The sequence below is a fragment of the Triticum urartu genome, chromosome 3A, assembly GCF_056163025.1.
Source record: "Triticum urartu cultivar PI428250 chromosome 3A, HENAU_Tu73, whole genome shotgun sequence".
In the NCBI taxonomy this organism is placed as follows: Eukaryota; Viridiplantae; Streptophyta; class Magnoliopsida; order Poales; family Poaceae; genus Triticum; species Triticum urartu.
In genome coordinates this window covers 627,683,248-627,695,067 of record NC_141875.1, presented here as the reverse complement: position 1 = coordinate 627,695,067, position 11,820 = coordinate 627,683,248, and the positions used below count along the sequence as shown (strand labels likewise).

Below are 11,820 nucleotides of genomic sequence, written 5' to 3'. Positions count from 1 at the left end.
CGGCGCAGAAAGTTCTACCACTATTTTCTCTTTGGTGTTGAGTTTGGTTGACTGCTTACTTGCTTGGAGTGGGATAGTGAGCTGGTCAATCTTTCTTCCTTGTGCTAGCTACTCACCCATTCAGTAGGACCTGGGGAATTAATTAGCTGAAGAAAAAGTCTGTGCTCCAGTGGAGGGGTTGCCCCTTTAAGAGCCGTGCCCCTTCAACTATGGCAGGTAGTGGCTTCTGCCTTGGATCTATCAACTGGTGAGTTTTCTGAAGCCACTCATCTTGTGTATGAAGTATTGCATGAAATCAACAAGGCAAGTAGTACACGCGACTTATTTACTTCTTATGGCGTCTGCTTTCCGGTGTCTTATGTCCGAGCAAATTATTTCTTATTTTTCAAGTAGCGTGTTCAAGTATCTTACACATGTTTTGATCAGGTGACGCTGTAATTGACAAGCTGCAGATTTTAGCGGAGAGAGCAGCTGCTTGTTTCACTCCTCGTCCTCGTATGCGATGACTGATGATTCCAAGTTCCTCCTTTTGTTTCTCCTCTTGAGCAGCTTATCGCTGTGTTTTAGTTTTGAACAAGATATCCAGTGCCTCAAGTCTGTACAACAATCAGTGATTGATCCCAACGGTGTACTCAAATCCTCGTGGAACTTTGACAACAATGGCCTCCGTGGTTAGATATGCCGCTTTACTGGTGTGGAATGCTGGTTCGCCGATGAGAACAGGGTTCTCTCTCTTCGTCTCGGCAACCTAGGACTTCAAGGCGCATTTTCCCAAGGTCTTCAAGATTGTGCAAGCATGACCGGCCTGGATCTGTCGAATGACAATTTTTCAGGACCAATTCTTCAGGACATTTCACGGCAGGTGCCGTACCTGACATCTCTGGACCTTTCGTACAATAGTTTTTCGGGTTTGATCCCACAGAATATCTCAAACATGATATATCTGAATCTCCTCAACCTCCAGCATAACCAACTCAGCGGTCAAATTCCACCGCAATTCGATTTGCTTACTCGGTTAACCGCATTCAATGTTGCGGAGAACTTGTTATCAGGGCCTATTCCTACTTTACCACGTAAGTTTCCGGCTTCGAACTTTGCTGGTAACCAAGGACATTATGGTTCACCATTGGATGATTGTCCCCCCTCGAGGAGGAGATGGAGACCGGTACGAATCAGGCTGCACAGGCTCAACGACCAGTCGAGCATCGGAGTGGCCGTCGGATTCGTGGTGGGGTTCGTGGTGGCCTTCTACTCCCGCACTACTTCGTCTGCTCTGAGCCTATGTCGTCCGCATATGATTCACCTGTTATTCTGAAACTTTGTCTGATATAGCTTCCGGAGGCCAAATGAGCACTTTCCGGCAGTAAATCTTTTTTAGCTTGTTGCCTGCAGTAACGATTATCTTAATTTACTTGGTAGTATGCCTGGCAATTAACAACTGCCGGTGCTTGTTAATGCATATTTGAACTCTTCTAGAGAGAGGCGAGGCATCAACTGACCGTGATTATTATGTACCCTGTCCATGTTTCTAATAAAGGAACAAAAACAAGGCAGCTCCGGCTAGCCTATGAATCTCTGCACTTCTGCAGTGCTTTTCTCCCCATTTCGATGCGTACCGATCGTCTTTGTAATGGCAGAGAGTACGGATCCAGTTCCTCCCGACTCCTGAAAGGCTTCGCTCACGAAGAGGACACCTTCGCGTGTTCCGGTGAAAATTCTACGGAGACCGGAGGCTCTTGACGCCGGGTCGGCCTCTCTGTCGTGTGCCATCAACAGAGAAGATTGGTTTCTGTGGAAGCTCCCTTCTTTCAGTTTTGTTTTCTGTTATTGTGGAGAGCCTGATGCATGGATGGGGTTAGTGATGGGCAGAATGTCTCGCAAAAAAGGATGTGCAGAATGAACTAGCAGGAGAATGCACCTGCTGCCTGTGTTGGTCTGTTCATCATTGGGTGGTAACAGTGTCGGAAAACAAATCATATGCGTGTCCAAAACGATGAGCTTGTGTACATTCTGGTGTGTATTGAAAATGTCTCCTGGATTCAAACAAGAAAACTTTGTGAAAATGGCTCCAGGGCTTGAGGGAACTGATGAGGATTTATGTGATCTTGTTCATGCTTTACTAAGCCCGGTATCAATGGGAAAAGGTAATGTATAGTTTTTTGTCAATTTGGTCCCTCCACTACTGATTAAGTTTGTTTTAGTCCCTAGTTTACAAAACAAATAAATTTTAACCATAAGTTGTGATAGCAGATTTACTATCAACCTTACAAAAAGTGGTATGGCTGATCATGTGGCAGTGGTTACGCACTCGTGACACTTAATCATTTAGAATGAACAAATCATGGAAATAAAAACAGTTATAAAGAAGTTAGGGTGAAGTAAGAGAAAACATGAAGAAAACGTCATAAATGTTCTAGAAAAGTTACAATAACATCTCAGAATTTGAAATAGGAACGAATAAATTAGGAAGTCTACTAGAACTTGCAAAATTCAGAAGCATTCTCATAAAAGGATAATAAAAAAACTCATAAAAAATCATGATCATTCATGCAAATCACCATATTCATGAATTTCCATGTTTGTTCCTCAATATTTCATGAGTTGTCTCAAATTTCATGTCTTCCTCCAAAATATTTCTATATTTTTGTTTTCTTTATCTTGTAATAAATTCCTTTCGTAGGAATTCCAATTATTTTCTATGTTCTTCTAGCATATCTTTGGTTTCGAGAATCAACATGTGGTTGGATGGTTAAGAGGCTACCTCCAGTCCACCAGGAATAAAATCTCAGATTTGAAAACATTTACTCCCTCATTTCACTTTTATAAGGCTTTGTAGATGTTTCAGACAGTGTGGAAAACAACACAATTTCACTTATATGATACGACTTATAAAAATGAATGGAGGGAGTATGTCTCATTAAAGGCCCTGATTGGATTGTCATGTTGCCTTTAAATAAATCTGTAAAAAATACAGGTCTCGGCTCATTGTCTGGTTTCCAGCCAAAAATTGCTGAGCAGCCAGTAAGATACAAGTGTAAAATAAACACCCCCGTAATTAGTTACAGCGAATCCAAGTGCGGCCTAAGACGGAATATTATTTCAGCAGGAGTTGACGTTTTCCGTCGACAACGGGACACATCTAGTGACTTTTCATTAATCTTGAAGCTCCGTCATTCTGGTCTTGAGTAGGCGCTCCATGAGTGTCCTCCATGTTTCTAAAATGCATTCCCCCCATTTTTTTAGAATGTTTTCTGGACATCACCTTACACCATATGATTGAACTCCTAACATAGTTAACTCTCTAAACCTGGACCTTCTCTAAGCCAAAACAGCACTAATTTCCTTGTTACGTTACCCGCCGTCCGGCCGGCCAGCCGGCCGCGACTGAATTTCTGTTGCCTTGGTGCAATGTGCTAGCGTCAACAAGACTTTAGAATTTAACAGGAAAAGTATTATGTCCTATATTGGCGGGATTCTCCGTTTTAAACGCGTTGCTCCCGTTCAATCTCTGTAGGCGGTGGCCTCTGCTTTGGCTGCATCAATTGGTGAGTTTTCCGAAACACATCATCTTGTCCAAGAACTATTTGTACATGAAATCAACAAAGCAAGTAAACATGCCTTATTATTTGCCTTTCTGAAGGCTGCTTTGTTGTGTCTCCATGTCTTGGCCTGGTTTATTTGAATCCGAGTTTATAAGTGTTCTTACACATGTTTTAGTTAGGTGGCGCTGGCGTTGGAATTGACAAGTTGCGGGTTTTGGCCCGGGATGGCCGAGGATGTTGGAATTTTGCTAGTAGGCCTTTGGCCCAAAGCCCAACTAAAATTCTGAAATTTTCTTGGCCCATTCATGCACACATGTGAGTGGAGTGAGTGAGGCTAAAGTTTAGTCCCACCCCGGAAGTTGAGAGAGAGTTGCACCTCTTTATAAGGTGGGCTCTTCTACCACTTGTATGAGCATGAGAAAAGGAGACCTACACGCGCGCTCCTCCTCCTCGCTCGCCTCGCCACGCCTCGCCTCCTCCTCGCCTCGCCGCGCCGCGCCGCGGGATTGAGCCGAGGACAGAGCTATGCACGTTGTCTATATTTTTGCTGCATGGGAAAATTAATGAGTCATTAATTAATAATTAATGGACGCGTTAATTATTGAACTGTTTGCGATTCTTTTGGATCGTGACGACTCGGACGTGGGGCTTACTCCCACGACCTACCCGGCCCGCACTATTGAGCCGAGGACAGAGCTATGCACGTTGTCTATATTTTTGCTGCATGGGAAAATTAATGAGTCATTAATTAATAATTAACGGACGCGTTAATTACTGAACTGTTTCCGATTCTTTTGGATCGTGACGACTCGGACGTGGGGCTTACTCCCACGACCTACTCGGCCCGCACTATATAGTCAGGCAGACGTCTACCCTAGCCACTGCCGCTACGTATGGTTTCTCACCACCGTTCCAGATCATTGCGCCGCCAAGCAAGTCTTCTCCATCCCTCCTTCCGGCGTGCACCGCGAGAAGGGACAGCAGGCCTCCGGAACCCTGCCTCTCGTGATCCTGTACGGGAGAGGGGCGATCAGGTTTTTGGGGAGCGCACTCGCGCGACTGCTGGCAGTGACAACTTCGCGAACGACGACTTCTTCCCCGACCTCGGCAACCTCATCCTCAACAACATGGGCGACAACGTCAAAGCCGGCGGTGCTGCACCCGCTGCACCGTATGTGATTCTATCCTTCCTGTTCGAGATCGTGGTAGAATTCATGTTTCTAGTATGTGCCCTAAATGTGATATGTTCATCTGCTATGCTAGTTCGCATGATTAGTTTAATCTCTGCTGCTGTGGTCATGATTTATCTTCTGTTTATTCGGATTAAATCTCGTAGTAATTTGCTCATATTTCCAACAATCCAAAAACCTGATTATAGGCAATTTACTCCGAGTGGTTTTGCTGCGCATCTGAAGCCGCCTGCCTTTAAGGGGGCGCAATATAAGAGGTGGCGCACGAGAGCAGTCTACTGGTTTCAGACCATGGGCTGCTATGATGCCACCAAGGGCAAGCCTGAGGGCGATCTTAATCCAGCACAGCTGGAAGCTTTTGAGAAGATCGATACCCTCTTTAAAGGCGCTCTTCTGAGTGTTCTTGATGACTCCATTGTGGATTCGTATATGTAGTTTGACAACGGCAAGGACATGTGGGCTGCGCTCGATGCCAAGTTTGGTGCCTCAGACGCCGGCAGCGAGTTGTACATCATGGAGCAATTCTATGACTACAAGATGACTGATGAGCACCCTGTTGTACAGCAGGCTCATGAGATACAGTCGCTCGCAAAAGAACTTGAGTACTTCAAGTGTGTGTTGCCGGACAAATTTGTTGCCGGAGCATCATTGCCAAGCTTCCACCTTCGTGGAACAATTTTGCTACTTCCCTGAAACACAAGAGACAGGAGTTTTCCGTTGTGGATCTCATTGGTACTCTTGATGTTGAAGAGAAGGCGAGAGCAAAGGACACACGTGCTCGAGTTGCTGAGGGAGGTTCTAGTGGCCACATGGTACAGAAGAAGAACTCCCAGCCCAACAAGTTCAAAAACAATAAGAACAAAAATCAGGGCAAAGACAAGTTTGATACAAAGAACAAGCCATCACATTCTACCAACTTCAAGAAGAATTCTCATAAGAAGGGGAAGGGATTTTGCCATGTCTGCGGTGATCCTAATCACTGGGCTCCGAAGTGTCCTAACCGCTTTAAGGAGCGCGAACATGAGAAGAGCGGCAAGTCCGCTAATGTTGTCATCGGTGATACTGATATGAAGGAATCAGGGTACGGTATTTTTCCTACCATCCTTTCAGTATTTCAATCCCCTGATTGGTTAATTGACACCGGTGCCAATGTACATGTTTGTGCTGACGCCTCCATATTTTCTTCTTACCAGGCAACAGGGACTTCACCCGTGCTGATGGGGAACGGGTCACATGCCATCGTTCGAGGTGTTGGTACGGTCGATCTGAAGTTTACTTCGGGGAAGACTGTGCGTCTGAAGAACGTTCATCATGTTCCGTCCATCAATAAAAATCTCGTTAGCGGTTCCCGTTTATATCGAGATGGTTTTAAGTTGGTTTTCGAATCCAATAAAGTTGTAATTTCTAAGTATGGACAATTTGTTGGAAAAGGCTATGAGTGCGGAGGCTTGTTCCACCTATCTTTGTCAGATATTTGCACTAAAGTTATTAATAATGTTTGCCACAATAATGAGTCTGATATTTGGCATTCACGACTCTGTCATATTAACTTTGGTTGCATGACACGGTTAGCCAATATGAATTTAATTCCGAAAATCTTGTCAAAGGCTCCAAGTGCCAAGTATGTGTGCAAGCTAAGCAACCTCGCAAGTCCCATAAGACTGCAGATGCAAGAGACTTGGCGTCACTAGAGCTTATACATTCTGATCTTTGTGAGATGAATGGCGTGTTGACAAAAGGTGGAAAGAGATACTTCATGACGTTGATTGATGACTCCACTAGATATTGTTATGTGTATCTTCTGAAATCAAAAGATGAGGCTTTGACTTTCTTTAAAAACTATAAAGCTGAGGCAGAGAACCAACTTGATCGAAAAATTAAACGGCTTAGGTCCGATCGTGGTGGAGAGTATTTTTCCAATGAATTTGATCTATTTTGTGCGGAACATGGTATAATCCATGAGAGGACGCCTCCCTACTCACCCCAGTCAAATGGGGTAGCCGAAAGAAAGAACCGAACTCTAACTGATATGGTTAACACCATGTTAGACACTTCGGGTCTATCCAAGGAATGATGGGGGGAGGCGCTAATGACTGCGTGCCATGTCCTAAACCGAGTTCCCACAAAGCATAAGACCATGACTCCATTTGAGGAATGGGAAAGGAAAAGGTTGAAACTCTCTTACCTACGTACTTGGGGTTGTTTGGCAAAAGTCAATATACCAATTCCCAAGAAGCGCAAGCTTGGACCAAAAACCGTGGATTGTGTTCTTCTAGGCTATGCTTTTCATAGCATCGGCTATAGATTTTTGATAATAAAATCTGAGGTATCCGACATGCATGTTGGTACGATTATGGAATCAAATGATGCAACTTTCTTTGAGGACATATTTCCTATGAAGGATATGTCGAGTTCATCAAATCAGGAGATACCTACTCCATCTAGTGAGGAATTCACTATAATTCCTGAACCCACCATTGCGATGGAACACGTTGAGAATCCTGTTGAGGGTAACAATGGAACTCCTGTGAGGAGTAAGAGACAGAGGATTGCAAAGTCTTTTGGTGATGATTTCATTGTGTACCTCATGGATGACACACCCAGGACTATTTCAGAAGCCTATGCATCTCCTGATGCTGACTACTGGAAGAAAGCTGTACGTAGCGAGATGGATTCCATCTTAGCTAACGGTACCTGGGAGATCACTGACCATCCTTATGGGTGCAAACCTGTAGGATGTAAGTGGGTGTTCAAGAAGAAGTTTAGACCTGATGGTACGATTGAAAAGTACAAGGCACGGCTTGTGGCCAAGGGTTATACCCAGAAAGAAGGTGAAGACTTCTTTGATACTTACTCACCCGTGGCTAGACTGACCACAATTCGGGTGCTACTATCACTGGCTGCCTCACATGGTCTTCTCGTTCATCAAATGGACGTTAAGATGGCTATCCTCAATGAAGAGTTGAAGGAGGAAATTTACATGGATCAGCCAGATGGTTTTGTAGTACCTGGTCAGGAAGGAAAGGTGTGCAAGTTATTAAAGTCTTTATATGGCCTTAAACAAGCTCCTAAGGAGTGGCATGAGAAGTTCGAAAGAACATTAACTGCTGCCGGCTTTGTAGTAAACAATGGTGACAAGTGCGTGTACTATCGCTATGGTGGGGGCGAAGGAGTTATTCTTTGTCTGTATGTCGACGACATATTGATCTTTGGAACCAAACTTGATTTAATTAAGGAGGTTAAGGATTTCTTATCTCGCTGTTTTGAGATGAAGGATCTAGGAGTAGCTGATGTTATCTTAAACATCAAGCTGTTGAGAGATGAGAATGGTGGGATCACACTGCTTCAGTCTCATTATGTGGACAAGGTCTTGAGTCGTTTTGGGTATAGCGACTGCACGCCTTCTCCAACTCCATATGATGCTAGTGTGTTGCTTCGAAAGAATCGACGGATTGCTAGAGATCAACTGAGGTATTCTCAGATTATTGGCTCGCTTATGTATTTGGCGAGTGCCACGAGGCCTGACATCTCTTTTGCTGTGAGCAAGCTGAGTCGGTTTGTGTCAAAACCGGGAGATGATCATTGGCATGCGCTTGAGAGAGTTATGCGCTATTTGAAAGGCACCGCGAGCTATGGGATTCACTACACCGGGTATCCAAGGGTACTGGAGGGTTATAGTGACTCAAACTGGATATCTGATGCTGATGAGATTAAGGCCACAAGTGGTTATGTTTTTACACTTGGTGGTGGCGCTGTTTCCTAGAAGTCTTGCAAGCAGACCATCTTAAGGAGGTCAACTATGAAAGCAGGACTCACAGCATTAGACACTGCCACTGTTGAAGCAGAGTGGCTTCGTGAACTCTTGATGGACTTACCTATGGTTGAAAAACCAATACCCCCTATCCTGATGAACTGTGATAATCAAACTGTGATCGTCAAGATAAACAGTTCTAAGGACAATATGAAGTCCTGAAGGCATGTGAAGAGGAGACTAAAATCTGTCAGAAAATTGAGGAACTCCAGAGTTATTACGTTGGATTATATCCAAACATCGAAAAACTTGGCAGATCCCTTCACAAAGGGTCTATCACATAATGTGATAGATAATGCATCGATGGAGATGGGTTTGAGACCCACCGCATGAGTTGTCCATAGTGGTAACCCACTCTATGTGATCGGAGATCCCGTGAAGTAGAAGTGGGAGACAAGCTGTTGGTCAGCTGGGAGGAGAGTATCCCTATATTAATTATCCCACTCCATGAAGATGCAATACTCTCCTGATCTGCATGGCAGGTTGATACTTATCTTAATGTGTTCCAAGTGGCTTATTCGGGTAAGCAGAGATGTTGTCCTACAGAACATCTTCTGAGGAACACACCTATATAAATTTGACTGTTAACGTCGCAGTCTGTGAGAATTGAGTGTTCTCTAATAAATTCATGAAAGGCCCTAGAGTATGACGTATACGCTCCACCCGCGGGGAAGCCTTGCGGCAGCCCAGTATCGATCAAGAATTTGTGTGAAACTAGTTTCACAGAAAACTTGTAGTTCAAGGCATAGTCCACTATTCAAGTTGTGATCTAGTGTAGCATAAATTTCTAAGTGGAAGTTCAACTTCACAGTCTCCACTAAGCACTGATATATAAAACAATGTTTTGGAACTAAATGATGAGATGTGCCAATGAGACTTTGTGGGGGATTGTTGGAATTTTGCTAGTAGGCCTTTGGCCCAAAGCCCAACTAAAATTCTGAAATTCTCTTGGCCCATTCATGCACACATATGAGTGGAGTGAGTGAGGCTAAAGTTTAGTCCCACCCCGGAAGTTGAGAGAGAGTTACACATCTTTATAAGGTGAGCTCTTCTACCACTTATATGAGCATGAGAAGAGGAGACCTACACGCTCGCCTCGCCACGCCACGCCTCGCCTCGTCACGACGCGCCGCGGTTTGCGGGATTGAGCCGAGCCGAGGACAGAGCTATGCACGTTGTCTATATTTTTGCTGCATGGGAAAATTAATGAGTCATTAATTAATAATTAACGTACCCGGCCCGCACTATATAGTCAGGCAGACGTCTACCCTAGCCGCTGCCGCTTCATATGGTTTCTCACCACCTTTTAGATCATTGCGCCGCCAAGCAAGTCTTCTCCATCCCTCCTTCCAGCGTGCACCGCGAGAAGGGACAGCAGGCCTCCGGAACCCCGCCTCTCGTGATCCTGTACGGGAGAGGGGCGATCAGGTTTTTGGGAAGCGCACTCGCGCGACTGCTGGCAGCGACGACTTCGCGAACGACGACTTCTTCCCCGACCTCGGCAACCTCATCCTCGACGACCTCATCCTCGACGACATGGGCGACATCATCAACGCCGACGGTGCTGCACCCGCTGCACCGTATGTGATTCTATCCTTCCTGTTCAAGATCGTGGTAGAATTCATGTTTCTAGTATGTGCCCTAGATGTGATATGTTCATCTGCTATGCTAGTTCGCATGATTAGTTTAATCTCTGCTGCTGCGATCATGATTTATCTTTTGTTTATTCGGATTAAATCTCGTAGTAATTTGCTCATATTTCCAACAGAGGATACCATGTTCCTCTTTTTGTTTCTCCTCTTGAGCAGCTCATCATCGTTGTGTTTTGGTTCTGAACAAGATATCCCGTGCCTGAGGTCTGTGCAACAATCAGTGATTGATCCCTTGGGCGTACTCAAATCCTCTTGGAACTTCGGATATGCCACCGGCGGTTACATATGCGACTTTACCGGTGTGGGATGCTGGCACGGCTACGAGAACAAGGTTCTCTCTCTGCAACTCAGCAACCTAGGACTTGAAGGCCCATTTCCTCAGGGTCTTCAAAATTGCACAAGCTTGAACATCTTGGACCTGTCCTATAACAACTTTTCAGGACCCATTCCCTCCGGTATCGCACAGCAGATACCATATGTGACATCTCTGAATCTCTCATACAATAAATTTTCAAGTGAAATCCCAGAGAGTATCGCAAATTTGGCATACCTGAATGTATTGAAACTTCAACATAACCAACTCAGCGGTCAAATTCCAGAGCGGTTCAGCATGCTCAGTCGGTTAACCACGTTCATTGTTGCAGATAACTTGTTGTCGGGGCCTATTCCTACTTTTGCACATGACTTCTCGCCTTTATACTTTGCTGGTAACCGGGACCTTTGTGGTGCACCATTGGACGAGTGCCCCCGGAGTCGAAGATGGAGGCTGATACCAATTAGGCTGCACAAGATCAACGACGAGTCCAGTATCGGAGTGGCTGTCGGGTTCGTCCTAGGGTTCGTGGTGGCCTTTTACTTCCACTTATTGTGTTGTGAGAGGCTCCTTCCTTGTGTCTTCCGCACATGATCCACTTGTTCTGAACCTTTTGTCTGTCACCAACTACCAGTGGCCAAATGAGCACTTTGAACTACCCCCTCTGTAAAGAAACATAAGAGTGTTTAGATTACTAAAGTAGTAATCTAAATGTTCATATATTTTTTCACAAAGGGAGTACAAGTTTAGGTTGCCTTCTGTTTCTGCAGGAACAACTTACTAGCTTTTTCACTAGATATGTAACTTAGCAAGTGTGAGTGCTTTGCTTGTAATGCGTACCGGCCGTTTCTGTAATTTGATAAGCTAGATCGATTAACTACATTCAGTGTTGCGGCCAACTTGTTACCAGGGACTATTCCTGCTTTGCGGTACAACCATCGGGTAAATGCCACATGATCGACGATCATTACAATATTGGAGCAGCTATTGCATTCGTCGTCGCCTTTTACTTCTCGCACTCTTTCATCTGTTCCAAGAGGCCCCATGGCTACGTCGTTCATATATGATTCACCTGTATGTTTTTTTTTGTTTCGGAAAGATGATTCACTTGTTCTGAAACCGTGCCTGTCAAAACTTACGAAGGCCAAACATTTGCACTTCCAACATTTGTTTCTGTTGATCTGCTGGATGATTTATTTCTTCAGAAAAATGAAAGTCACGATTTGGTTGTTTTTTTTTAATTAGAAAAGAAAGGATATGCAGTCCTCATGAGTTATATGCCTCTTACATTACAATACTACAACAGGCCAAT

General features: G+C 44.6%; 1 protein-coding gene and 1 pseudogene across 2 annotated transcripts; both read left to right on the top strand.

Annotated features, from left to right (window-relative positions):
* Positions 1–196: 196 nt before the first annotated feature.
* On the top strand, positions 197–1,877 carry LOC147980901 (uncharacterized; annotated as a pseudogene). The gene is made up of 2 exons (XR_015599837.1): positions 197–303; positions 427–1,877. The product of XR_015599837.1 is annotated as an uncharacterized LOC147980901 (transcript).
* A 7,635-nt stretch (positions 1,878–9,512) lies between these two features.
* Positions 9,513–11,575, top strand: LOC147980900 (probably inactive leucine-rich repeat receptor-like protein kinase At5g48380). The gene is made up of 3 exons (XM_087516987.1): positions 9,513–9,521; positions 10,314–11,055; positions 11,523–11,575. Exons 1-3 carry the CDS (start codon positions 9,513–9,515, stop codon positions 11,573–11,575), a joined length of 804 nt encoding a protein of 267 aa, XP_087373113.1.
* Positions 11,576–11,820: the final 245 nt, after the last annotated feature.

Excerpts from the sequence above, each read along its gene's own strand:
- LOC147980900 (XM_087516987.1), top strand. Across the intron at positions 11,056-11,522 it reads CGTGGTGGCCTTTTACTTCC|CGCACTCTTTCATCTGTTCC; the intron begins ACTTATTGTGTT and ends CCTTTTACTTCT.